The sequence below is a fragment of the Myotis lucifugus genome, unplaced genomic scaffold (genome assembly GCF_000147115.1).
Source record: "Myotis lucifugus unplaced genomic scaffold, Myoluc2.0 scaffold_14, whole genome shotgun sequence".
In the NCBI taxonomy this organism is placed as follows: Eukaryota; Metazoa; Chordata; class Mammalia; order Chiroptera; family Vespertilionidae; genus Myotis; species Myotis lucifugus.
Genome location: NW_005871062.1, coordinates 9,757,001 through 9,784,411, shown reverse-complemented (window position 1 = coordinate 9,784,411; position 27,411 = coordinate 9,757,001). Strand labels below are relative to the sequence as shown.

Here is a 27,411-nt window from a genome sequence, read left to right as displayed (position 1 = left end):
TAGTTGGGGGGGAGCGGCCAGGGAGAGATCAATGGGGGGAAAAGGAGACATATGTAATACTTTCAACAATAAAGAATTCTTTTTAAAAAAGAAAGAGGACATAACCATGAAAAAAAAACACCTCAATGTGATTAGCAGTTTGTATATACTTTAATTTAGAAGACACTCACATTTGATCTTCAAGGTAACATTTGAGAAGCTGTCGGAGAAGGTATTCTTTCCATTTTATAGGTGAGAACATTGACAGTTAAAAAAAGTTGAAGTATCCTCTTAAGATCACATAGGTATGGAATGGTGAAGCCAAGATTTTTCTAAATCCTATTCCCGTTCCCCATATTGACCTAGACAACTGCTGGCAGGGTTTATACTGACCTGAGGTAATTAAATCAAGGGCAGCAGGAACTCCAATGAGCCTGGGGAGAAGCTGGGATCCTCTTGCACCAGGAAGAAGTCCCAATTTGACTTCTGGGAAGCCAACTTGAGCCTATCAAAGTTTAAAGGCATGATGGTCAATCGAATGAGATGACATAGAGGGTAAAGATGAGCATTCCCCTGGATTTCCCAAACTCTCAAAAACATTGTTTCATAGAATTCAGCAAGAGTTGCTACAAGGCAAATTACTGCATACCCTCTCGCTTAATTTAATTAACAGCATAAAAAGAGCTGTGTTGTCCCCCAAGTCTTTATGTTGAAACACATCCTTAGCATCTTACACATTTTTTTTCTGACTCTATTATGACCTGTCTTGGTCAACAAAAATAATAGTCTCCAGAAACAGCTTTACAGAGTCCTGAAAGATCCAATCAGCCAATAAAGTAAAAAGACATCCACAGAATGGGAGAGAACCTTTTTTAATTGTATATCTAGACTATATAAAGAAGTTTTACAACTCAATAATAAAAAGACAAATAATCCAATTAAAAATGGGCAAAGGATCTAAATAGACATTCTCAAAAAAAGAGCTACAGTTGGGCCACGAAACATTAGAAAAGATGCTTAATGTCATGAGCCATCAGGGAAATACAAATCAAAACCACAAGATACCACTTTACACCCACTAGGATGGCTACAATAAAAACGATAGACAATAGTAAGTGTAAGAGGGGATGTGGAGAATACAAAACCCTCATACATTGCTGGTGAGAATGGAAAAATGGTGCAGCCACTTTGGAAAACAACTTGCCAGTTTCTCAAGAGTTAAACACAGAGTTACCATGTGACCCAGCAATTCCGTTCCTGGGTATATACCCAAGAGAAATGAAAGCATGTCCACAGAAAAACTTGTATACAAATTTCCACAGTGCTCATTAAGGCTAAGAAAGTAGGAAAACCCAAATGTCTATCAACTGATGAATGAATAAACAAAATGCGGCATATGATACAAGGGAATATTGTTCAGCCACAGAAAGGAATGAAGTACTGGTACAGGGTACAACATGAGTAAACCTTGAAAACATTAGGCTAAGTGAAAGAAGATAGTCATAAAAGACAACATATTGTATAATCCATTTATACAATAGGCTAATCCATAAAGACAGAAAGTAAATTTGTGGTTGCTTAGGACTGAGGGAGAAGGAAGATGGAGGATTACTCCTAAATGAAGTTTCTTTTTATGGTAATGAAATGTTCTAAAATCAGCTTGGGGCCCCGTCTGGTTTGGCTCAGTGGATAGAGCATCGGCCTGTGGACTGAAGGGTCCCGGGTTCGATTCTGGTCAAGGGCACGTGCCTTGATTGCAGACTCCTCCCTGGCCCAGGCCCTGGTCGGGGCGCATACAGGAGGCAACCAATCGACGTGTTTCTCCTCACATCAATGTTTCTCTCTGTCTTTCCCTCTCTCTTCCACTCTTTCTAAAAATCAATGGAAAAATTTCCTCGGGTGAGGATTAAAAATAAATAAATAAATAAAATAAACTTTGGTAATGGTTGCACAACTCTATGAATATAGTAATATACCACTGGATTGTACACTTTAAACAAGTAAATTTAAAAGGAGGAAGAGGAGATGAAGAAGGAGGAGAAGAAGAAAGAGGAGGAGGAAGAAGAGGAGGAAGAGAAAGAGGAGGAGGAGAAGAAAGAGAAGGAGGAAGAGGAGGAGGAGGAGAATAGAGTCAGCAACCTCAACACTGTTAAGAAGGTGAGCTTCAGTCCTTATATGCCACTTCTAGCCATTTAAATGTGGTCCAAGAGCCCTGGCCGGTTACTCTCTGGTTAGAGTATTTCAAGATTTTAACAACCAGTTATCACTGAACTGGTGCACAATAGCTGAGCATCCATGCTAGAAAAGCCTAAGATTTGTCAACCAGTAAACTATTTAAAATGATCACCTTGGATGCGTATAACTACATTTAGAGCTTGCCCTAAAGAAAAACCCCACATACCAAGTCCCGCATGGAACCCAGCTGTTACCTCTGCATGGGCAATCCTATAGTGGCAGCCCAGGGCCAGCTCCAGTCCGCCTCCTAAAGCCATGCCTTGGATTGCTGCCACCAGGGGCTTCTCACTTCTCTGCATTTCATCTACTAAATTTCCTAATGTGAACTTAGAAGTAACAGGTGCACTGAAGCCATGGATATCAGCACCTAAGGACACAAAGACAAGGAAAGAGAGTTGAGAAAGAGGTGGGCTTTGTTACATAACAATAAGGTACCAGATAATTTTTAAGGAATCTCAGATCTCTTTAGAGCCATGAAACAATCTTTTAGGTGGAGACACAGTAAAAGAACAAAAATAGCTGGAAAATGTAGATTGATAGAAAATTCTCAAATCTTTTTAGGAATCCTGTAATCTTCTAAAATCTGTCTCTCCATATGCTAGGTAGCAATTCTACCTTTAGAAAAGTTAAAAAGCTCAAAGAAAGGTGTGCAGAGCCAGTTCAGCCAAGGGTTCTGCAAACCTGAGGGAGGGCGGCGAAGGATGGAGAAAAGATAAACAGAGAGAATAAGCTAGGTCTAGATGGATCTTCCTGTGCCTGGCTGAGGCCACAGAGAGAGATGCAGAGGCAAGCTGAGCTTTTATTTTAGAGTCAGAGGTAAACAAGGTAGTGGTAACCATAGTTACAATGTTCTTGTGAGTTTCACTTGTTTTGACAGCACTTGTGCACCTCCCACAGCTCATTAGCTACCCAGATAAGATCTAGGAAGCGTCATAAGGTCAAGCCTAATTATGCTAAGAGGGCTGTGCCCTCTAAGCTGGGACTTGTTTGTGGCTTTGCCAACAGGTCAGTCCCAGGCTTACCCCTATAGCCACGCACTACAGAAAGGGAATAGAGATTCTCCTACAACGAGCATTATTCTGAGACTGAGTCATCCCCTTCCATTTTTTGCATGATACTGCTCACTAATCCTATTCATAGCATTTTCAAGCCATTTCTTTGTTACAGGCATGAGTTATTACAATAGAAAGTCTCAGGGTAAAATGCATACATATTTGTGAGTTATACGTTAATCAACCAGCTTAGAATTATGTTTCTGTTGTAGATTTTTTATTATCAATAACAGTAACAACATTTATTGCTTTTTCTAATTATAAAAATAACATACATTATGGACAATTTGAAAAATACACAAAATATATAAAGAACCTAAAGATCACCCCAAATATCACCACAGAAATAACAATGAAATATTTGGTGAATTCTTAGTTTTTTCCCAATGCACATATATAAATAGCTTTGGGATCTTGAGTAAGTTACTTAACCTTTGTCTCAATACCTACTTAAATGACTGATGTGAGAATTAAATGGAAGTTCACTATAATATATATTTTTTATATTTTCCTTTTTTTTTCACATAAAGGTATACATAGTGAGCTCTTTCCCTATAACATTAAGTATTCTTTGAAAACATTAAGCTTGATACAAGTTAATTTCATATTCAGCCTATTTGTCTTTCTTTTTCATTTTTCTACCTGCTCCTCATCTAGTATCAATTCAGGGATCATGCTCCTTTTCACTAACCCACCATATTTCATCATATTTCTAGTATTATCATTATTATTTAGATTTATTTGTTTCTAGAGAAACAAGAGGAATTTCAACTGAATCTCAAGCCTATCATGCCTATAACTTTAGATTTAAGTGGTTTTTCATGTAATAATAGCAACTAATATTTACTGGATAAATACATCAGGCATAGTGCCAAGTTGTCTCGTGTAATTTTCTTAACACCTACATTGAGTAGCATGACAATCCCCATTATACAGGTAAGGAAGTTAAGGCTTTGAGGGGTTAAGTGACTAGTTCAAACATATAACTAGTAATTGGTAAGTCTCAGGGTAAAATGCATACACGTTTGTGAGTTATACATTAATCAACCAGCTAAGGATTTGAACTCAGCCCACATTCTTAAATGTTATACCTTCTTCTACTTGCCACACAAGGTTAGTATTATTATTATCCTAATTGTAGAGAAATCAAGGCACAGACAAGAGTATAGTGATTTCACTTTTTAACTATCTCTGGCATATAAAAATGCTATTGATTTTAAACCCAGCAAAATTGCTAAATTCTCTTATTAATACTAATAATTTTCTGATATCTTTAATTTTTCTACAAACACTATCATATCGATCATCTGGATAATAAAATTTGTTTCCTCCTTTCCAATCCTGATACCTCTTATTTCTTTTTTACTGGGCTGGCCAGGGCTAGAACACAATGTCAAATCAAATACAAATGGGGATAGCAGCCAGCCTTGTCTTGTGCTTTTCTCATAAGGAAACTTGCCAAGTTATCATTTTGTTTGAGGTTTGCTGTAGGTTTCTAAAAGTGAATATTTTAGCTTAAGACATATCGTTTCTATACCTAGTTTACTAAGAATTTTTATCTTTAATGCATGACAAATGTTATCAAATGCTTTTTCTGCATCTATTGAAACACCCATGATTGTTTCTCCTTTAATCTTTTTAATAAGCTGAAACTACATTAATTTTCTAAGGTCTAACCAATCTGGTAGTACTAGGATAAAAGCGATATATTACATTTTTATATATGTTAGATTCAATTTTATAATATACTGTTTAAGATTTTTATATCTGTATTTATGAATTAAATTGGCCTATAATTTTGCTTTTCATATTGTCCTTGACAGGTGTTGGTATCAAGGTTATGCTAGTCTCAAAACATGAGTTGGGAAGTGTACTGGGTTGAATAATGTTTCCCGAACAAGTGAATGTGACCTGTTTTGGGAAATAGAGTCTTTCCAAATGAGGTCATAGTGGATTAGGGTGGATCTATCTAGGATCAGGAAAATTTGGACACAGGGGAGAAGGCCACAGGAAAACAGAGGTAGAAAGGGGAGTGATGCAGAAACAGGCCAAGGCAACCAAGAATTGTTAGCAACCGAAAGAGCCAGAGAGGCAAGGAAGGATTCTTCCGAGATTCATGGAAGAATGGCCTTGCAGATATCTGTATTGAACCTGAGACCTCCCCCAAGATTTCCACCTGCAATAATGGAATAAATACGCTCAGGACAAAGGACCCAACGCACACTCTCCCTCCAAGGAGCATGTCCAGGCCATTCCCCCACTGGCATGTATCTCCCAACCTCTAGGGGACCCCATAAGACTTGCAACCAGGGGAGCAATGGGCAGCAGCAGCTTGTCTCGTCCCGGGCTAACCCCCTTAACCTGCCTACAAGGCCCCCTTTTCTCTGACTTCCCAGTGAGCTTAGGCAGCCCGGCCACTCATTCTCTCTCTCTCTCTCTCTCTCTCTCTCTCTCTCTCTCGACTGGCCTGCCAATTCTTTGGAGTATATCTTCCATTAACTCCACTTCACTTTCCTTTCATTTTCATTGACCTTAAAATCTTTTCTGCATTGATGAAAAGAATCGAGGTCCCAACCACTAACCCCAATCTATTTGAGTTTTCTATTTCTTCCTTAGTCAATTCTGGTGGGCTACATAGTCCTCTATTTGTTCATAATGTCTTCATTATCTTTGCTAAAGGCTACACAGTATCTGCAGTGATAACACTTTGGTATATAATTTCTTATATACATTGTTTTACTGTCATTTTTTTTCCTCTTCTTGATCAACTTCTCCAGAGGTTTGTCAATTTTATTAGTCTTTCAAAGAACTAACTTCTGACATTGTTGATCTTCTTGATTCACATTTGTTTGCTATCTCATTAATTTCTCCTCTTTATTATTTCCTTCCTTCTACTTCATTTGGATCTATTTTATTGTTTGTTTGTTTTGTTAGTTCCTTGATACAGATGTTTAGCTCATTACATTTGTCTTTTTTCTTTCCTGAATTATATAAGGCTATAAAATTTCTGCTAAGTTTTGTTTTAGCTGTATTTGTTGTTATATATGTTGTGTTTTCATTATCATTCAGTTCAAAATATTTTCTAAATTCTATTATGATATCTGCTTTGACTCAGAGAGATCAATTTCATTTCAAAACATGAGAATTTCCAGTAATATATTTGTTATTGATGCTTAGTTTAATTGCATTGTTGTCAGAGAACCTATTCTAAGTGAAAATTTATTGAGACTAGCTTTCATGTTCCAATAGCTAGTAAATTTTTGTAAATGTTGCAGATTTTAGAAAAATGTATTATTTTGCAATTATTAGGTACATTGCTCTATATAAATCCACTAAGTCAAATCTGACAATTCTTAATGCTTTTCTAGAAGAATATTTTTCTGCCCTAAACTTGAACTACATTCTCTCTCTTATAAAGGGCATCCCAAAATTCACGCAAGAAGTAATTTTGATAGAAAACACAGGTTTATAATTAAACATTGTAAATTTTTTATTGATTCAAAAAGTATACAGTATAGAATTATGTATGGAATAGCATATCGGGTAAATGGCCTCCACGGCTTTGCTGGCACATACGCACTCAATTAAATCCAATTGTCTGAGCAGCCACATTTTTGAAGAAGAATGGTCCGATGATGCCTCCAGCACAAAATCCGCACCAAACAGTGACACGTTGTGGATGCATTTGTTTCTCAACAATCACTCGTGGATTTTCTGAACCCCAAATGCGACAAGTTTGTCGATTAACCAAGCCATCAAGATGAAAATGAGCCTCATCGAAATTCAGCCACATTTATGCAAAACGGTCATGGAAAATTTCAACAAAAGAGTGCGTATGTGCCAGCTGTGGAGGCCCATTTTCCCGATATGCTATTTCATACATAACCCTATACTGTATACTTTTATGAAATCAATAAAAAATTTACAATTTTTAATTATAAACCTGTGTTTTCTATCAAAATTACTTCTTGCGTGAATTTTGGAACACCCTTTATCTCCTTACTAACAAAGAAATATCAAGTTCCCCATAATTCTGATCCTTTTCTCCATGTCCTAAGTTTTCAAAGAGTTGAATAAGCTATTTAATAGCTGGTTTATGCTTATCATATTATTTTAATCTCTCTCAGGTTCAGCATTCTCAGCTATAAATAGAGATTATATTATTTATTGAGGATTAAAATATAATAAGTGAAAAATACTACTATTTTCATTATTAGTAAATAACCTACATAGTCCTGGTACATAGCAGGCAAGATAAATGATAATTATTATGGGTATCATATTTATATTTATCTGTTGTCATAATTCCAATATATGTTTCTTCTCAGGCTACCATTAACATACTAGTATGTTAAATTCCTCTAGCTACAGTAAGATTACATAGGCCCTCCTATTCATGTGACTTTGTCAAAGGGTATAATATATTCATTTGGGAAAAGAGGACAGATGTCACAAATATCACTGAATCACCATTTCAGATACTTTTGCCATATTTTTTGTCAACAATTTTGGATCTTCAAGGAATAACCCAGTGAAAAGTGTCATGATCACCAAGATAGGTGATTAGCAGAAGAAAAATGAACTTCATTTCAAGACTGTGTGAAATAAAAATAACATTTATTAAACATCTACATGTAGGCTCTGCACTAAAGGCTTTCAGATATGTTATCTCAATCTCACAAAAACCTATCAAGATAGATATTATTGTATCTAATTTAAAAATAGAGAGATTGATGCCCCAGCTGGTTTGGTTCAGTGGATAGAGTGTCGGCCTGCGGACTGAAGGGTCACAGATTCGATTCTGGCCAAGGGCACATGCCCGGGTTTCGGGCTCGATCCCCAGTAGGGGGCATGCAGGAGGCAGCTGATCCATGATTCTCTCTCATCATGGATATTTCTATCTCTCTCTTCCTCTCCCTTCTTCTCTGAAATCAATAAAAATATATTTAAGAAAAACTATTTAAAAATAGAGAGATTGATTTATTTTTTAAATAAATTTATTGGAGTGACATTGGTTAATAAAATTATATAGGTTTCAAGTGTACAATTCCATAATATAATTGAAAGTCAGAAGATTAAAGGAATTTGCTCAAGTTCACATAGGGTGAAGATATATAGAGCAGGTATATACCAGCAGGTATATACAAACAGGTATTACAGCTATCAAGTCTACAACTAAATATCTTACAAAGGTCCAATCCAATATAAAAGAGAATAAAGTCAAACTCTTCTCTAGGTCTCTCTTATAATTCCACAGTCTCTTTCTCCACAGTTTCTCATTCCCACTCAAGTCTCCCATATCCATTATCCACACTAGGGTATTACCCATAAGGACAGCTTGTGCAGTATCAATCTGAGGCTGCATTCCAGAGATAACAGGAGAGGGTTAGGTACTGGTACCTGCAGAGAAGTTGCCATTTGCTCCACAAATCACAATGGCTTTTACTGTAGGGTCTGTTATAGCTTTCTGTAGTCCCTCTTTTATTCCGTTGAAGACAGCTATGCTAAAAGAAAAAAAAAATGAAAGCATTAGTCAGAATTAAATTTCTACCATCTCAGAGATTTTCCATTTCCTAACAATGAAAAATTAAACACATACACAATGGATAAAAACTCTAGTTTTTATAGTGAATTGAGCACTGAACTTTTAAAAATAGCATTTTTCTGCACTCCGCTATAACTTTGAACACTTAGAATCAGCACTAATCAATTTAAAAATACTATTGTACATCTTCTAGATACAGTGAAAGGTGTTTGTAACACCCCAGGGAGAACAACATATACACAGCAAAATATCACACTAAGATGAGTGCTATAATAGATACAAAGAAAGTGTGTGAAAGTTCAGAGGGGAGTACCAATTTGTCATAATGGCAAAATATAAGAAAACTGAAATACTCTAAAAGAAACAGATGTGGCAGGGGCTGCAAGTTACCTTAAATATCCCTACCTCCCCACCTTCTTCAAAGCAGTAGTAAACATATGGTTCTTAGCTGAAAACATAGCTGCCCAACATAAAGACTACATTTCCCAGCCTGCTATGCAGTAAGGTTAGCCCAAGGCGTTAAGTTGTGAGCAATGGGATAGAAGCAGATTTGGCATATGCAATTTTCTAGAAGGGTCCTAAAGGACGAGGTATACTTTTTTCTTTTTTCCTCCCTACTCTTGGCAGGAATGAAAAGGTGATGGTTAGACCAGGAGCAGCCTGTATGGACCAAGAGGTGGGACCATATATTGAAGATGGCAGGGCAAAGAGAGAATTGGGGTCCCCAATTGTGGAGCAGCCATACCATTCCAGGACACTGCTATGAGAGAAATCAACTTTTTCTTGTTTAATCCACTACTTTGAGTTTTCTGTCACTGACAGTCAAACCTAATCCTCAACATTAATTTAGCAGGTAAAGGCAAGGTCAGGGAAAGAAAGGACATGTAGTAGATTTTGTCAAGTTTCAGTTGATGAGGGAGTCATCAACAGAGAAGATGGTTAAAGCTGTGATTAAATGCCTGCCAACAGGAAAGAAAAGAGAAGTGAGAGTAGATCTTCTGGATACACCCTCTTTTAAGAAGTGGGAGAGGCTCTGCAGAGTGACTCAGTACTAAGGGAGCCCAAAGTCACAAAGGCCAAGAGAAAAGAATTATGTCAAGAAGCAGGGAATCAATTAGTGCCAAGGGATGGTGAAGGAGGAGAACCTAGGAAAAGTGGTGAGGAATTGCTTCGAGGAAAAATAATAGAACCAGAGTCTAATCTGTTCTGCCATGGAATTCTGAGTAGTCTGGATGAAATGTCTGTTCTTGAGCATACAGGGTGAAAAAATATGAATACAAAATGAAAAACAATCATAAACTTCTCAAAAAGCCAGATGGTTCAGACCAGCAACTCTGAGTTAAAACCTCAGGGAATAAAGGAAATAAGATAATTCTCTAATTACTTTTTATTTAACAAAACCTCTTGCTTTCGATTGTTAATTAGACACCAAATCTGCTAAGAAAAACAGATTCTGAACCATCCATAGTATGAAGAAGTCCAAAAGGCATGTATTTCCTTCTGGGTAAACGATGGCTGCAAAATGAGCCCAAATGAACTTAATCAGTGCCACTGAGAAGAGGCTGGCTTTTCCCATGTCACTTAGCCCCTGCTCTTTTATTTCTAATGTTCTTGTCAATTTTGCAAAAATCAAACACAGGGGAGAAAAGCAAACTGAAAATGGCTGTAACAGATACAGCTTTACTAGCATCAAGCCAAGTGAAAGGGACCACGGCCGGTAGCAATGTCAAGGTCCCAGAGATTAAGAAATTATTTTCTCCCCTTTCAGGTATGGAAAAATGGAGTCTAGAGTAAAGATAGCTTTTCATGAGTGCTGACCAAAACGTTTTAGCTTCTGTGACTATAGGAGGTCTTTTTAGTGAATTTTCATTTTAAATCCAAATGTCATCAAGTGAAGTTTGTGGCTTGTGACGAGCACTCTTTTTAAAACAAAGAAATAGAAGAGAAAATATAATATATCAAGCTATATGACAAGTAAGGATAAGTTTTATTTCATGAAACTTTGTGTTCAGTTCTGTATTTGTATGTCTTAGGTTGCAATGTAAAACATGGGGTTTCTTACTGAGTGAATTATAGTAAAAAAAAAAAGTGCGTTGGGAGACAGGCCTAGTAATCAGACTAATTTGTAAAGAGGGTTGGCATTCATCTGAATTGAAGAAAACAGCTGGCTAAATTAGCAAAGAAGGATTTAAACTATTTGTTTGGGCCAAAATAATATTAAAATAAGAATCTCTCAGTGGGCAAGGAAGAGATAATTTTCCACATAAAATTAGAAATAGGAAGGGAAAAGGAAGGAAGGAAGGAAGGAAGGAAGGAAGGAAGGAAGGAAGGAAGGAAGGAAGGAAGGAAGGAAGGAAAAAGAAAAATACAAAGCAAAAGAAGAAAAATTGGGAACCTTTTTGGATGAACATTCCGGGATATATACTCTACTTAAAACAGAACTTCAGATGCAGATAGAAAAAAAAAAGCAAGAAAGTATTTATTCCCAAGAGGGGGAAATCTCCATGAAGTTGAAATGATTCCTGAACAGCAGGGCCTGTTGGTAGGGGTTGTAACAGGCTTCTGATGAATAGAAGCAATGATAATTAACCTCTGTTAAATGCCAATTTATAACCTCCGGTACATTTCAACGTCACAACAACTTTATGAGGTAGACGCTAACATTTCTCCTGCAAGGTGGGTGACAGTGGATTAAATATATTAAACATTAAAAATAGTTATAGGAAAATATTCTTAGCTATGGGTATTAGACTGTGGAACTTTCCCCCTCAAATTCCTGATGGGCATGGTTTCCCATTCAGAGCAGAGGTTGAGGCAGGCAGTTCTAATATCTAATAATTCTAATCACAATACAGACAAGCCCAAAACGTATATGTAATCATATTGCTGATGTGTTTCTTCATCAAAACCAAAATAATGAATATTTTGCTTTCTTCTGAGAATGGCAAGTAAGTGAACATGTCATCCTTGTGTGGTTTTACTCCTGCAATTCTTTTGTATTATTAAATGCAATTATTCATATTAAAAAGAATAAATATTAATACTAATGATAAAATCAAATCTGATGACAGGATAAAAAATCAGTTAAAATTAGCAGGTCTCCTCATCTCAGTCCCTTTTTGCTCCAGCAGCATGTGATGAGAATTTAAACAAAGGTCTTTCTCTATATACTTTATAGAGTCATTTAAATTATAACTTCTGCTAATCCTATTCCCTGTGGAGGGGTGTCTTTTGCCTTTTTTCCTAGGGCCGATCACTATACTCTTTTCAGAGATATGGAAGAATCAAACCTATAAAATAACTTCATTAATTTTCATAAAAGCGCATTAATCTCACTTTTCAAAGTAATGCAGACAGCACTGCACAAATCTGGGTTACAAAGTTTAACCGAAAAGGTACTCGTGATGGAATGAAAGAGGATAAAGTGCACAGTTTTTTCAGAAAATGCTACTTAGGCTTACGCTGCCAAGGATCTTCTGCTAAAGGGCTAAGGTCTGGAGGTTTAGAAACTACCAGGAGAAATGTGCATTTCTGGGCCAGGGCGCAACTCTCCTTTCCTCACTGCGTTGGCATTCATGAGGGCCTTTATTTATTTTTGTATGAGGTGAAGCCACACTGTCGGATTCCTAACGCTTTTAGTGGGTGGCCTCGACTGGAGGTTGGGAGGTGAGGGATCAAGGTCCAGCCAGCTTTGCACGAAGACCTTTGGAATAGAAAGCAGGCCTGCGGAGTCAAAGTTGCAGGCAAGGAGGAGCGCTCAGCACGAAGTTGGCATAGGCAGACGGGTTCCCGTCCAGCTCCCCTACTCCGTAGCCATCTGCCTGCCTCTCAGCCTCGGTTTCCTTCCTTCCCTTCCCAGTGAAACGGGAACGGGAGTTCTCTGCGAAGATTAACCAAGGTAACCTATTTGTAAAAGGCCCTGGCATACGTCCACGTTCCATTTGGGTCTTTCTCAGATCAGCCGGGGCGAGTCAGAGCCCGCACCGCAGCGAACCCAGTCTGGAAGCGACCCGAGCCCGTTACCTGATTGGGTTGAGCGGCGGGTTTCGGAGGCGAATCAGCGCCAGGAAGCCCCGCAACCGCGAATACTCAGCCATGTTTCCTCGGTGCCAGGGTCGCCGCCGCCTCCCACCGCAGTCAGAGCTTCTTTCCCCGCGCGCCCGGCCCCCGCGAGGAGGGGCGCCCGCTGGGCCAATGCGAGCGCGGCGCCGCCTCCCGACGCCCATCCTCCGTCGCGGCTCTACCCCCGTAGTCGGACCCCAGCCCTGGGCTCTGCAAAAGCTCATCCCCTCTTTCTCTGTATTGGCTCCGCTCCCTGCTCCTACCCCCAAGTCGATTGGGGAGGACGATGGAAAATGGGTGGAATTGCCAGCGAGTCGAGGTTTGCAATCCCCTGGCCCACTTGGAGGAGTCAGACACAAGTCATTGCTCATGTCTCCCTAGTTTCCGGGAACACAGAACTTTCTGCTTTGCGACTACCTCCTACCCCTATTCTGCCCCTTGGGCAACCCTCTGTAAAATTTAAAGTTTAAGAGGGCGCTCACTCTCAGGTTCCTGCAAGTGCTGGCCCCGCCTTGCTCCTCAACAACACAAGGGCCCACGGGTTCCCGTCATCTGTCATCTAGCCCTCCTGTGTGGTGTCCGCCTGTGGGACTAGGGACACAGGGAGCGGATACCATGCTGATCTTTCTGTTGCTGTCTGTGTAAATAATAAACTGCCTGAGTCTATTCTGGGCTCGTATGGGCCGAATCTAAGTGTGGCAAGACAGTTTAGCAGATGCTAACATGCTGGTGGCGCTCAGTGGTTAGAGTATGGGGGGCCACTGGACAAAGGGTCAAGAGTTCCATTCCTGGTCAAGGGCATGTACCTGGTTGCCGGTTCTATCCTGGGCCTTTGGGGCATGTGTGGGAGGCAACCAATGGATGTGTCTCTTCCCGGCTCCCCCGCCCTCCGATCCTTCCACTCTCTAAAAATTAATGGGTAAATATCCTCGGGTGAGGATTGACCAAAAAATAAAAACAAAAAAATTGCACAATGTCATGGGCAGTGCCTTTATGTTTACCGTTCACATGTCTTTATGTTTATCTTCAGGAACTGCTTACATCAGGTAGAGCTCATAGGAGCTGATACTTAACCCCTCATTTCTGGGTAAATACGTATAAGAAGTTTGCCAGGAGAGAGGGGACTACTGTGTGAGAAATGAACTCAACAGTGTCCGGACCAGATCATTCAAATGGTTAAACAAAAAATTAAAGATTTTTCGAAGTGAGAGGCAACAAGCATTTATTTGAGATAGAAAACAATAGCTTTTTGGGGAATCACTGACTCAGGCAGAAAACCAAATAGTGTTCCAATTAGAATACAAAGGCAAAGGGTATTTATGGAAAGGAAAAGAGTGAACTTACATCCATAAAAGGAAAGCATTTCTATTGGTGCAGAAAAGCTAACATAGTGATGCAAATTTTAAAAAATATTTTTAATTTTCAGTCCAGTCATCATAGTATCTGTTTTCTTGCTATGTTTGCAAACAGTTCTTTGGGACACAATGTTGATTTAGGCCCGGTCCAAAGGTTATTTTGCCCTGTTTTAACATTCCAAAGGTTTGAGGCTTAAGATGTACAAGGCAATTCCTCTGGATGGCTGCTCTGGCTCCATTTTAAAGTGGCTACATTTATATTATTTTAAACAAAATGATCATCATAATTGTGTAATATCTACTAGGTTACATTGCTCTTGTCTCTTCTGAACTGGAATTTTCCCACTCTTTTTTTTACTTCCGAGTGAAGGTCTTGAAGGTGGATCTGCTTTTACCTTATTAACACCTTGAGACAAATTTCGGGGATGGGGGAGGTGGTGAGCATTTGGAAACTTCACCTCTGGGCCTAACCCTGCCACTAATTATATGACTTTTAATCCCTTGCTTCTCTGGATCCAATTTTCTTTACTTGTAACATCAAGAAGTTAACTAAATTATTATCACTAAAAAAAATGTACAGTTCTAACATTCTTTGGTTTTTGTTGTTGTTGTTGTTCTAAGGATAAATCTTCAACTCAGCTGTTCCCTCCTGTTTTTTCCTGGGTTGACTTTCTTCTGTCCATAATTTATTAAGTATCTTCATGTTTCTGAGGACAGGGTCTGGGTTTTATTCATCTTTCCCCCAGTATCTGGCACAATAACCAAGCAGGTGATTTCAACTAGGGCTGAAGTTAGTTCCTATTAAGATACCATCTTTGGCCCTGACAGGTAGTTAGAGCGGATTCCGGTCAAGGGCGTGTACCTGGGTTGCAGGTTCCATCCCGCCTAGTCCAGGCGCGTGTGGGAGGCAATCAATCGTGTGTCTCTCTTACAAGGAAGTTTCTCCCTCCCCCTTCCACTTTCTCTGAAAAATCAATGGAAGAAAAAAAAAATCCTCGGGTGAGGATAAAAAAAAAATACCATCTTTGTCCGGAGGAGCTCACAAATTAACGGGGAACGTGCTAAGCATCATTAAGTAATCACTTCAGTAAAAGCTGTAGAAAGGGTAACAGGAACACGGGTTCCTGCCTTCCTTATCATTTACATGGTCCAACAGGGTACAAGAGAGCTCTTGTAATAGTTAACGCTTGAGTGCTTTCCTTGTGCCTCCGCGTTCCACGTGTTAAGTCTCAAGTCACACCCCCCAAAACCCTGTGTCCTCCAGCAGTGTCACCTGCTCCCCACTGGAGGACACAGGCACGGAGCTTACGTAACCCGTTACCCCTGAGAGGCAGGTTCGGCACCGCGCTCCACCGGACGGAATCGGAAAAACCAGATGAATCCCAAGAACAAACTGGTGATTTCCCCGAGGGAACGGACGAGTTTGGAGGAGTGATGGGTGCAAGGTACAGAAGGAGCAGAGGCAAGGGTCTACTGACGAGAAGGCTGCAGAAGTTGGCACAGGAGTTTGAAAAACAAAAAGGCGCTTCTCGGGGCTGCATTACTCAGCGGCGATTAGGAAAGCAGGAGGGAAAGAACCGGTGAACGACACCTGCGGAGCCCCCGGATCCCGGGGTCCCAGGAACCGGTCGGAAATGACATCAATAGAGAGGCTGGGCGCTCAGCGGTACAGCGGCCTGGGGACCACCGGCCGGAAGTGAGGCGGCGGAAGTCCCGCCCCGGAGGCGGTGCCGGGTGTGAGGGGCGTCGCGATGGGCGGGGAGGAGCTTCGCTGATCCTCCAGGAACCCTGGATCCCCGACAGGTAACCTGCTGGCCGAACCTGGACCCTGGCGAGGCTCGGGGTTCGGGTTGGTGGCCCAGTTTGCTCGGGGCCCCACGCTCGGGCCGGGGGAAGTGGATCTCACGTGAAGGGGTGGCCCGGGGACAGGCTCCGGGGCGTGGGACTCCTAGGGTGATGGGGATACGAGAAACTTTGGGGACGGGGTCGTGAGGGCCGAGGTCGCCGAGGAAATACCGACTGAGTCTCCAGGACTCGGTCACGGCTGCGGGTCGTGGGCTCCGGAGCCTTGGCGCTCGGGGATGGAGAGATGGAGCCTGGGCGCTGAGGTGCGCTGACCTAGAGTTCAGTTGCCGCCTGCACTGAGCCCAGTGCAGCTCGGCGAGCAGCGGGCAGGGACTTGCCTTTTCATCTCTGCATCCCGTGCTTTGCCACGATGGGCGTCCTTCAGATGCCGTCGGGTAGGGACTGATGAACGCACGAAGCTGACTGCCGCACCGGGGGTGGGGGGTGCGGGTGGGGTCCGGGGGGACCTTGTCCCGAATTGTAGTGCCCCTGCCTCCGAATGTAGAAGTGACTCCAGCGTGGTTCGTTCACCAGTGGTTTATGCGGATGCCGGTGTGGTAGACATTCCGGACATTGTTTTGTGGTTATTGAAATTTAGAAATGTGCCCTCATATTTATTTTATTTTATTATTATTTTATTTAATTTATTTTATTGTATTGTGTTTATTTATTATTTTATTATTTTATTTTATTGGCATGGGAAGAGAAGGCAATTAATTTGACTTCTTTCAGGTTTCTTCACTATTCTGGAAAGAACTTCCGGATGAATGATACCGGGGAGGAGAGTTGGCCATCAAATAAGAAGCTGCAGCTTATAGCGCTGAGCTTCTAATTTGCGTTCTAAGTGCTTTCTTCTCATGAATATGAACTCATTTTCCTTTTTCTTAATATTTTCTTTTTTTATATTGGGGTTCCTTTACGTTTGAGATGTAAATGGGAATTATTTCATAACCAAGATAAAAGTAGTAATTTATGAAAATCCAGTCAGAGATTTCACCTGGTGGGTTCACATAAGGTTAACTCCTTCCAAACAGTTGTAGGAGGCCTCAGAGAGAATAAATCACAGAAGATTAAATTGTTTCCTTTGTAAACTATTTGTTCTGATGTCTTAACTGTGATGAAAAGTGGGAATAGATATAAAGAGCAAGTACTGTAACCAGATTGGTGTTGGTTGTCAGGCTGTGTAATGGGATCTGAGCATGAATCACTAACTGCAGTCCCAGGAGGTTCTAGATCTTATTATTAGATTGGATATGATGCAGTAGGCAAACCTGAATTTATGGCTTTGTTTTTGTTTTTGTTTTGTTGCTTTGGTGTGTGTTTTTTACAAAGAAGAAACTAGTAAGCATTTTTAGATTAAAAAAAAAATCTAAGATGTTCTTAAAAATAGGTTGGGGAAAAAAAGAAGTAGACATGTAAATAAATATTGCAGTCATTTAAATTCTAAAAGTTTGCCTGCCTTTCAAACTTGTTTTCCCAATGTCTGGAAAGTGTTGGTATCCAAATCACCCCCATCATTGTATGTTTTTGCTTTGCTGTCAACTTTTCAATGTATATAAATATGGTATAAAGTTAGGTTTTGAGACCCTCTAGATTTACTTGAATATTAATGTCTTACTTAAAAATAAAGTTTAATTTTGCTTCCTCAATCTGCTGTTCAATGTCATATCCACTTACTTTGCACATCTAAATGTCTGTATTCATAATGGTAACTATTGTAACTAGTATTCATAATAAATTGGTATCCAAGTGGTGACTTAGGTTTGTGCATTGACATTCTTGAGGTTTTCAGTTTTGCAGAACACTGGTATCCATGGACTCTAACATGGACTTCATTTAAAGAAATCCACGGACCATTAACGGACAAAAACATGAGTCATTTTGTATTGTGGCATTCAAATCCTAGCACTTTGGGAAAGGTAAGTTATTGACTGTGTTTTATTTTAGATGAGAGAACAGCACTGGATTGGAATAAGAAATTGTGGGATTGTGATTGAAAAATATAGGCTGAATCTGTTTAAATTAAGTTTTAATGTGGACCTTCCAAAGAGAGGTTTGCTCTGTGTTTATGAAGCAGTCCTTACTATTTCCCTCTATATCGTTCCTGAAAGATTACTACTTTGCTTTCTTTTTTCTTTTCTTTATTTCTTTCCCTTTTTTTTTTTTTTTTTTTTGAGAGCTTCTGTCAACACTGGTAGTTTGGTAGAGTCTTATCAACCTATGGGTACCCTATAGCAATTAGGCCTCAAATAGTCATTTAAATAATCTTACATCAACTTTGGTTCTAGAATAATATAAGTCTCAAATCTTCTGGCCAGTTTTATGCCTTAATCTTAGGTTGAAGCAAGAAAAGAGGCCCCAAAATCTCTTTTTTTCCTTATCCTGTCTTATTAGTGCTATTTTCTTTTTTGTTCTTCTTTTCAAAAAATCTCTCAGATGATTCATTCTCCGGGCCTTTTATCTTTCTATCCCAGGGGATAAATTTTCTCTCTTTTTCTTTTTTACCTTTGCTAGCTTAATTAATTTGTTAATTTTTACAACCTTAACTTCTAATTTTGTTTGGCACCTTTTAATCACTAAGCTTTAAACTTGTGGTTTTCCTTATCTCCTTTGTAAATACACTGGCTTCTTATGTAGAAATTGTTAAATTCTAAAATCAGACAGTAGTTTCAGGAATTCATCTTTTGGATATATTTGTACTTGCACACAAAAATTTGTATATAAAGATATTCATCATATTATTATTTTAAATAGGCAAACAAATAAATAAGTAAAAACTACAAGTAGCCTAAACATCCCCCACCAAGGTATGATTGAATAAATGCCTTAATATAATATAGTACTTTGCAACTCTTAGAAAGAATGAAGCAGATCCATAGGTGGAAATATGGAAAAAATCTCTGTGAGATACATTGTTAACTGAGAAAAACAGCACAGAACTGTATGTACAGTATATTTCAAAAGCATACACTTATATATGCATGCAAAATTTCTTTAAATCTATATAATACATTGTTATGTTATATTTATTCAGATAGATAGATAAATAGATAGATAGATAGATAGATAGATAGATACATGATTGACACAGGTACTCCTGAGGAATGAGACTACAGGTCTAGAATAGGAAGACTCATTTTTCTGTATACTCTTTCTGGTGGATTAATTTTTTTTATGTGAACATGATTTCATTTTTACAATACTAAGAAATGAACAAACAGCAAAGCTTTAGACTGGTTTCATAATTGAGGGAGCCTACTACTATTCCTTATGACTTTTGCCCTTATAAGTACGTGCACTAGTCAGAGGAATGGAGTTGCATAAGTGAGGTAAGTTTTTTTTACAGAGCGACATGGAAGGTTTGGTGATATAATAGGTTTTTAACCTTGACATTAGATTATTACTCTTAATAAGGATTTGTGATGAACTAAGTGCTTAGTATTGGCGAATTCAATACAGCTATATAGTTTATAGCATGCTGCTGAATTCATGAGGTGATGCGGATGATACTTTCATTTGCAAGCTAGGTTTGTATTGCATTGGCCAGGTTCTTGCCAATGAGCTTCTCATTAGTGAATGGGATGGGCTTTGTTTTATTCGAATTGCTATTTAGGTACTCTACTCTTTAAATAGATCTTAGTTATTATTTCACTTCGTTTTGATTTTTAGAAATGGCCTAAGGCATTTCAAAGAATGGCTTGTTCTCTCTGTTAGTAAAATCATAAACTAGAAAGATAATTTAGATATATATGGATAGTCTTATTCTGTACTGATGATACTACTTTGAATTGGCTGATGATTTGCTTTGGGATGCAGCAAAATTTCTGGTGACTTTCACTTCTCTAGCCATCTTTGTCTTTCCACACTTTCACTGTGGGAACTTTGGAATAATAGTAATAGGTGAGTAAAATGAGTTAACAAGAAATTTAAAGATATAGTAATCTTCATTTCATTTGCAATCTGCTGAGAATGAGCTATGTAAGATACCTACCCATATGATACCACAGATTGTGTAACTTGTTAAAAATCAAAATGAAGGCCACTAATCTAGGGACTGCATCATGATTCATGGAATAGGACAGTTATAGTATGTCAGGTGTTTTATACCATAGTTTGACAGAGTATTTTTCTTATAATCATTGCAGTTAAATGATGCTTTGATTTGCTTCTTGAGATCCTTGGGTTTAATCACAACTAGCCACACAGTGAAAAATCATTGGGCAGAATGCCTAGAGTGGGACTCCTCCTTATTCTTGCTAACAGAATGGATAGCAAGGAATTGAATCCAAGGGTTGATTGTGTTTTCTGGGTCTTGATGAATATGGTAAATGTAACATATAGGAAAAAAAGGAGATGAGCATGAAGGTAAAACTTACATGTAGATAACATAGAAATGGGGAAGATACATGTATATATATGTTTATGCATATATGTGGGTCTATTCACATAGATATATAATACATTGTGTATATAAAATGTGTATATATTATTTTACACATAAACTATTTACAATTTTTTTCTGGAAAACAAAAAATTCTAGGAAGATACTCAATTAATCCAAGAGGAAAAAAAGGTCAGAATTTTAAGGCCTCAGAGCTGGGCCTGTCATAGGCTAGCTCATGATTGTGAAAGTAGCTTGAAGAATTTTGTCTGTTTTAGTATCATTACAGGAAATAAGTGATGGGAAGGTAGATAAAAGCCTAAGAGTGAGAACATTTAAATCTAGCACTATGTTATGGTTAAGGGTATCTTTAAGATTCTGTTTTGTGGTATTTGGGAGGGAGGGATGGCAAGAAGGAAGAACTGAAAAATTTATTGCTGTTCAATTAGAATTCGAGCTATGTCCGTAAGTCTTTCCTAGTATTCCAATTGTGTATGACCAAGATGGATTAACTAGATCTATTAAACTACAAAACTTGAATGTCTAAAAATTGGTTTCATTGTTTGATAAACCTTGAAGGAAAAGATAATTGTTTTAATCATTTTTGTGACTAAATGAAAGGGCAACTGTGATGATCTAGATTGAGGGGACTGGGACTATTTTGTTCAGAAAATAGAAGACTTTAGAAGAGTTGGAGAAACTTCATAGGGAGTACATTTGTTTCTGTTGAGGCCAAAATTAATTCTAGCTGAGAGAAGGTATAGAGTTTGTCAACAGTGGAGCAGATTGTGTCAAGAGGCAGTGAACTGCAGTTCATTAGGGTTGCTTAAGCGAGGTTTGAACATCAGCAAAGCTGCGGAGGGGATTTCTCAATGTATGGGAGATCGTACTAGATTAATAATGAAAGTTGCTTTCAAACCTAAGATTTTTTTTATAGTGCAATAAAGTGATTTTTAAAAATAGCACAAGTATCTATTATCTCTATATTTAAATACTGATAGGTAACTTATCCCTGGTCATTTTTCCACCAAGCTCCACTTACCCATAACCAGGAAATAAATTTAAAAATTAACCCCAAATATAAGACACACACTATATGCTTTTCTCAGGTCCTTTCTCAGTTTATTTACTTAGACATAGTTCTAACAGGCTTAATTAACTGGCACCTAACTTCACAGTGTATTAGAAGCAGCAAATTGTTGCTGTGCCAAGTGCTCCTATTAGAGACAAGCACGTTGACAAGCAAGGGCAAGAAGATAATCAGAAAACAAACCAACTAATTTTAAAATTGTAATAACCCAGGCTCATTTGACTAGATGAAAATAGCTCTATGTTAATGGATATTCAAAATGATAAGTTTGAACTTAAGTCATGTTCAGCATTTTCTATTTAAGAAAATTATAAAATTTTAGAAAGATCTCTTCAGTGTGTTTAATAACAAAAGACAGATATTTGGCATTTGCAGGGGCTGCATTGTCCTATATAATAAAAGCCCAGCGACCAAAATGGTGGAATGACCAGAGACCAAAATGACCACGGCCCCTCACCCCGGCCGACAACCCCCCAGCAAGTGGTTAGGGGCGATCAGGCAGGCAGGCAAGCAGTTAGGGGCAATCAGAGAGGCAGGCAGAGTGGTTAGGGGAGATCAGGCAGGCAGAGGCAGTTAGGGGCGATCAGGCAGGCAGAGTGCTTAGGGGCAATCAGGTAGGCAGAGGCAGTTAGGGGCAATCAGGTAGGCAGGCGAGTGGTTAGGGGCGATCAGGCAGGCAGGCAGAGTGGTTATGGGCAATCAGGCAAGTAGAGGTGGTTAGGGGCGATCAGGCAGGCAGAGGCAGTTAGGGGCAATCAGGAAGGCAGACAAAGTGGTTAGGGGTGATCAGGCAGGCAGGCAAGTGATTAGGGGCGATCAGGAAGGCAGGCGAACGGTTAGGGGCCAGTGGTCCCAGATTGCGAGAGAGATGTCCTGTGGATCGGGCCTAAACCAGCAGTTGGACATCCCCCGAGGGGTCCAGGATTTCGAGTGGGTGCAGGCTGGGCTGAGGTACACCCTCCCCTCCACCCCTGTGCACGAATTTCATGCACCAGGCCTCTAGTAGAGTAGAAAGAATATGGATTCTAGACTAGTAAAGACAGGTTTGAATATGGCCCCCAGGATCTATTACATGTTCTATAAATTAAGTTTATTATTCATTCCAAACTTCAATCTCATCTGGAAAATAGGAATTTACTCAAGAATAAAGATAATGTAGGTAGATTTGCCTATATTAGGTGATAAGTAATAACTATTATTATTTCATTATTACCATAAAGCTCACTCTACCTTGAATGTTTTAATTGTACAGATAATCCATATATATATAGGGGGGGGGAGATATTAGGATATGTATATCACCAAAAAGATAAAAAGAGTAAAGTCGCCTATATTCTTCTACTACTGTCAATATTTTAGTGGCATGCTTTATTTTAAAACTGCTTTGACAGGATGGCACTTCTGAGAAGTGATTGTTGAAACTACTGTTGGGAAACTTAAATTAGTCACTACAGATTCTAATCAGAATATATGCAGTGAAAGATGGTTACAGGGCACAATGCTGATTTGCAGGAAATCTTAGTCCTGATCAATTTTCTTGCATGAAAACCAGTTTTGTAGAGCATTGGATGTAACTTGGTGTTCTGGAGCTGGAAGACCTGAGTTTAAACCCTAACCCCACTATTTCTCAGCTGGATAAACTACCTCCATTTCTTCTCTGTGGCCTCAATTCCTTCATCTGTAAATTGGGGGTAATAGTAGTATCTCATTCATGGGGCTGCTGTAAGGACTTAAGTGAATTTATATAAAGTATGAAGAGCAGTGCCTGGCACAAAGTATAGACTCAGTAAATATTACTTGCTATTTTTATCATTAATTTTTAAAACCTTAAGGTTTTCTTGGGAGGAAAAGTCAGGTTGATAGGAGCACATAAATTAAAAAGAAGCAAGTTAGAAATAGCACAAAAGTAGTCAGTAAGATTTATGATATGTTATTCATTTGAACCTGCAGAGTGTTCTGAATTTTTTCATTCTTAAGGCTTTGTTACTTTTCCTCCCTGCTTGAATATTTTCAAACCATAATATTCCTAGTTCAATCTCTTTACCCCATGAAATCAATTTCATTTTATTTCATCTTTTCCAACAAATATTTTGGCCATGCTTTCAAAGACCAAAAGCCCTTTAAGACAATCAGATGTCATGGATAGTGATTCAGGAAATAATCATTAAATCAGTTTATTTTACTACAGCCCAACGTGGTTCAGTAAGAACTTTAAATTCTGTTTCAATTTAAAGTGAAGAATATTAATCAAATAGATAAGTCAATGGACATATTAAGCTATTCTGTACACTATATTCCTTAAAAATCTATTTTCTTTTTCTTTTTGTTCTTTCATCATGGTATCTAGTGTTCTGATTAATTACTGGTCAAAGAGTTATAGCTTTTCAAAATCCTTTAAGCAATTTTATTAGATTTGCTAGTAGAATTTGTGTGTGTTTGTTTTGTTTTGTTTTAAAGCATCAAGTACAAGTTTTTGAAGACCCTGAGGCCTACCATCATTATGCATTCAAGATTTGAGTTTGAATAACTTCATCAAGACTTAGATCCTCTTCAAAAGTCTCAAGTTTCATCTGCATTAAAGCTCTCCATTGAACTCTGTCACAAAATTAAAAGCGTAAAGGGACTAAAATCCATTAGTACATTCCATTGTATACCCTTTTCTCTGATCGCTCCAATTTCCTTCACCGTAGGGTCTTTCATATTGCTTATGTTCCTTTGCCTAGAGCCAAGGAAACAGCGTTTTCCGGAAGAATATATATCCTGTGATCATAAATTTTCATTGCTAGAGAAGTATAAACTTGGCAGGATCAGTTTAGAATCACATCTTTTGTTGTGGCCTATAAAAACTTGAGTTAACAATAAGAAAAGGAGGACGAAGTAGTAAAAATATTTGAGGTCAGATTTTACTCTCTGAGACTATGTGGTTTAGAGAAAAGAGCCCCAGCCTGAAAGTTGATGGTTCTTATTCTCTCTGCCTCTTCTAACTGGGAAAATCACTTAACTGCTCTGAGCCTTAAGTTCATCTGAAAAGTAAATCTGATAGTATTTTCCCTGCCTACCTCACAGGGTTGTTGTGAGGATTAACTGAAGTCGTGTGCATAAAAAGGACTGTTAGATAAAATGTGCAATATAGACATACTTGCAAGTCAGCCCCTCAGCTTTTGGACCTGGGAAGGTAGGTGATTTAAGCACACTGAAGGCACTATGTCCAGGTTGGAAATGTGGTAACAAGGCTGTGTTGATTTTTGTTTTCTCGGAGTACATAGAGTTCTCTTAGGGGCTAATTCTAAGAAGGAGGACGACTATAAATAGCCCTAAAATTATAAGTTAGCATTGATAATGTTCTAGAGCTGTTATGTCTTGTAACATATTTGTGGTTTGCAAAATTTGTTACTAAGCTGTGACCCACATTAAAAATATTTTTTTATTTAAACATTTTATTTACTTATTTTTTAATATTTTTATTTATTTCAGAGAGGAAGGGAAAGGGAGAGAGAGATAGAAACATTATTGATGAGAGAGAATCATTGATTGGCAGCCTCCTGCCTCCTACCAGGGATCAAGCCCAAAATCGGGGCATGTACCCTGACCAGGAATCAAACCATGAGGTTCAATCAACAACCACTGAGCTACACTGGCTGAGTGACCCACATTTTTTAAAAAAATGAATGAACATAAAGCAGAAAACTTCACAGTGCATCTCACCTGGTAATAATCAATAGTGTTTAATAGTGTTTTAGTTGTATATGTGTGTGTGTGTATTTGTGTACTTGGTTGTTAAATAAAATGCATTTTTCCTATGAGTTGCAATTGCTTTTCTAGGAGTATCATTTTAGTTCTAATGCCTTTCTACACATTTGGATTCCTAGGAGGCTGTTTCTTTTCACTTCATACTGCTTGTAATAAAAGAATTAACAATATCAAGTTTGCCCTAACTGGTTTGGCTCAGTGGATAGAGCGTCGGCCTGTGGACTCAAGGGTCCCAGGTTCGATTCCAGTCAAGGGCATGTACCTTGGTTGCGGGCACATACCCAGTAGGGAGTGTGCAGGAGGCAGCTGATCAATGTTTCTCTCTCATTGATGTTTCTAACTCTCTATCCCTCTCCCTTCCTCTCTGTAAAAATCAATAAAATATATTTAAAAACAAACAAACAAACAAAACAATATCAAGTTTGACTTGGTGAAATTAATGGGATATTTAAAAAAAATTTTAGAGTACAGAGAAAGCCTATAGGTTTTCTGGGTATTTTATATAATATTCTAATACCATTTACTCTGATACCCAGACTGTTAATAACATTTTTTTTAAAATATATTTTATTGATTTTTTACAGAGAGGAAGGGAGAGGGATAGAGAGTTAGAAACATCGATGAGAGAGAAACATCGATCAGCTGCCTCCTGCACACCCCCTACTGGGGATGTGCCCGCAACCCAGGTACATGCCCTTGACCGGAATCGAACCTGGGACCTTTCAGTCTGCAGGCCGACGCTCTATCCACTGAGCCAAACCGGTTAGGGCTGTTAATAACATTTAATATTGGTTCAACCTCACACTAGTAGAAACATTATATGAAACTAGAGGCCCGGTGCATGAATTCATGCACCAGTGGGGTCCCTCTGCCCTGCGAGATCGGGCCAAAAAACCAGCTCTCCAACATCCCCTAAGGGATTCTGGATTGTGAGAGTGCACAGGCCAGGCCGAGGGACCCCACCAGTGCACTATTGGGGCTGGGGAGGGCCACATGAGGTTGGCTGGCAGGGAGGGACCATAGGAGGGCTCCAGGATGTGTCCGGCCCATTTTGCTCAGGCCTGATCAGCAGGACCCCAGCAGCAAGCTAACCTACTGGTCAGAGCATCTGCCCCCTGGTGGTCAGTGCATGCCATAGCGAGAAGTTGAGCGGCCTTAGGCTATCATTAGCATATTACACTTTGATTGGTTGAATGGCCAACCGGCCGACCAGACACTTAGCATATTAGGTTTTGTTATATAGGATGTTTTTCCTTTAAATACTAGAGGCCCAGTACACAAAGTTCATGCATGGGGGATGGGGGTCCCTCAGCCCGGCCTGCGTCCTCACAATCTGGGACCTCTCAGGGGATGTTGGGCCTAAACCTGCAGTCAGACATCCTTCTTGCAATCCGGGACGCTGCATGCACTAGTGACCATACTTTTCATACAGATGTTACAGGTGAAAAGCATCTTGCTGTTGTATGGGCAGCTACATTTTTTTGCCCTAAAAAGTAGTACATAACATGATCCTTCTGAGGTAGTAGTACCATTTTCCCCATCTCATGGGTGGAAAAACTGAAGCAGAGAGAAGTTAAGTAATTGGCTTTGTCACACAGTTATAAGTGTCAGAATCAGGGCTGACCACAAAGTGTGCAAGCCAGAGTCCATGCATGTCATTGCTGCATCATCCTGTTTTTTCAGTGTTAGAGTAGCCTTGCCAACTTTTAATTTTTAAATCTAAGAGACTGTTCCCAATATATAGGGTAGGGTCCCTAGGCCTAGCCGGCAATCAGGACCATCTGTGGGGCAACCAGCGGGCAGGGCAATCGGGGGGCTCTGCTGGCACCTGCCTTGGCTGGCAGCCTGGTGCCACCCGATGGCCGACCCCATCCCCTGATGGCCGCCGCCGATTGCCTACCTCTGGGGGGAGGGGGGGGCGGGCAGATGCTCAATGCAGCTCCTGCATTGAGTGCCTGCCCCCTGGTGGTCAGTGCGCATCATAGCATCTGGTCACTCCTCTAGTCATTCCGCTATTTGGTCTATTTGCATATTATGATTTTATTATATAGGATTTTGTTACTTTTATTTTTCTGGCCTAATGGCAAACAAAACACTCCCACTTAGCTTAGCATTGT

General features: G+C 39.3%; 1 protein-coding gene and 1 long non-coding RNA gene across 4 annotated transcripts in view; one reads left to right on the top strand and one right to left on the bottom strand.

Annotated features, from left to right (window-relative positions):
- Nucleotides 1-13,691, bottom strand: part of EHHADH (enoyl-CoA hydratase and 3-hydroxyacyl CoA dehydrogenase) — a 43,162-nt gene extending 29,471 nt beyond the window's left edge. The window contains exons 1-4 of one of the 3 annotated variants that reach the window (XM_023750595.1): nucleotides 13,137-13,691; nucleotides 8,667-8,770; nucleotides 2,409-2,581; nucleotides 373-484 (exon numbers count right to left, since the gene is read on the bottom strand). In XM_023750595.1, the coding sequence (XP_023606363.1) occupies nucleotides 373-484; nucleotides 2,409-2,513 (217 nt within the window). In that variant the 5' untranslated portion in view covers nucleotides 2,514-2,581; nucleotides 8,667-8,770; nucleotides 13,137-13,691. Of the gene's footprint in view, nucleotides 1-372; nucleotides 485-2,408; nucleotides 2,582-8,666; nucleotides 8,771-12,834; nucleotides 13,001-13,136 lie in introns of those variants that run through there. The other 2 variants (XM_006084829.3, XM_023750596.1) reach the window with 2 other exon arrangements.
- A 1,263-nt stretch (nucleotides 13,692-14,954) lies between these two features.
- On the top strand, nucleotides 14,955-24,288 carry LOC111825117. Its single transcript, XR_002828227.1, has 2 exons — nucleotides 14,955-17,992; nucleotides 24,002-24,288. It is a non-coding gene; the product is annotated as an uncharacterized LOC111825117 (long non-coding RNA).
- The last annotated feature ends 3,123 nt before the right edge of the window (nucleotides 24,289-27,411 follow it).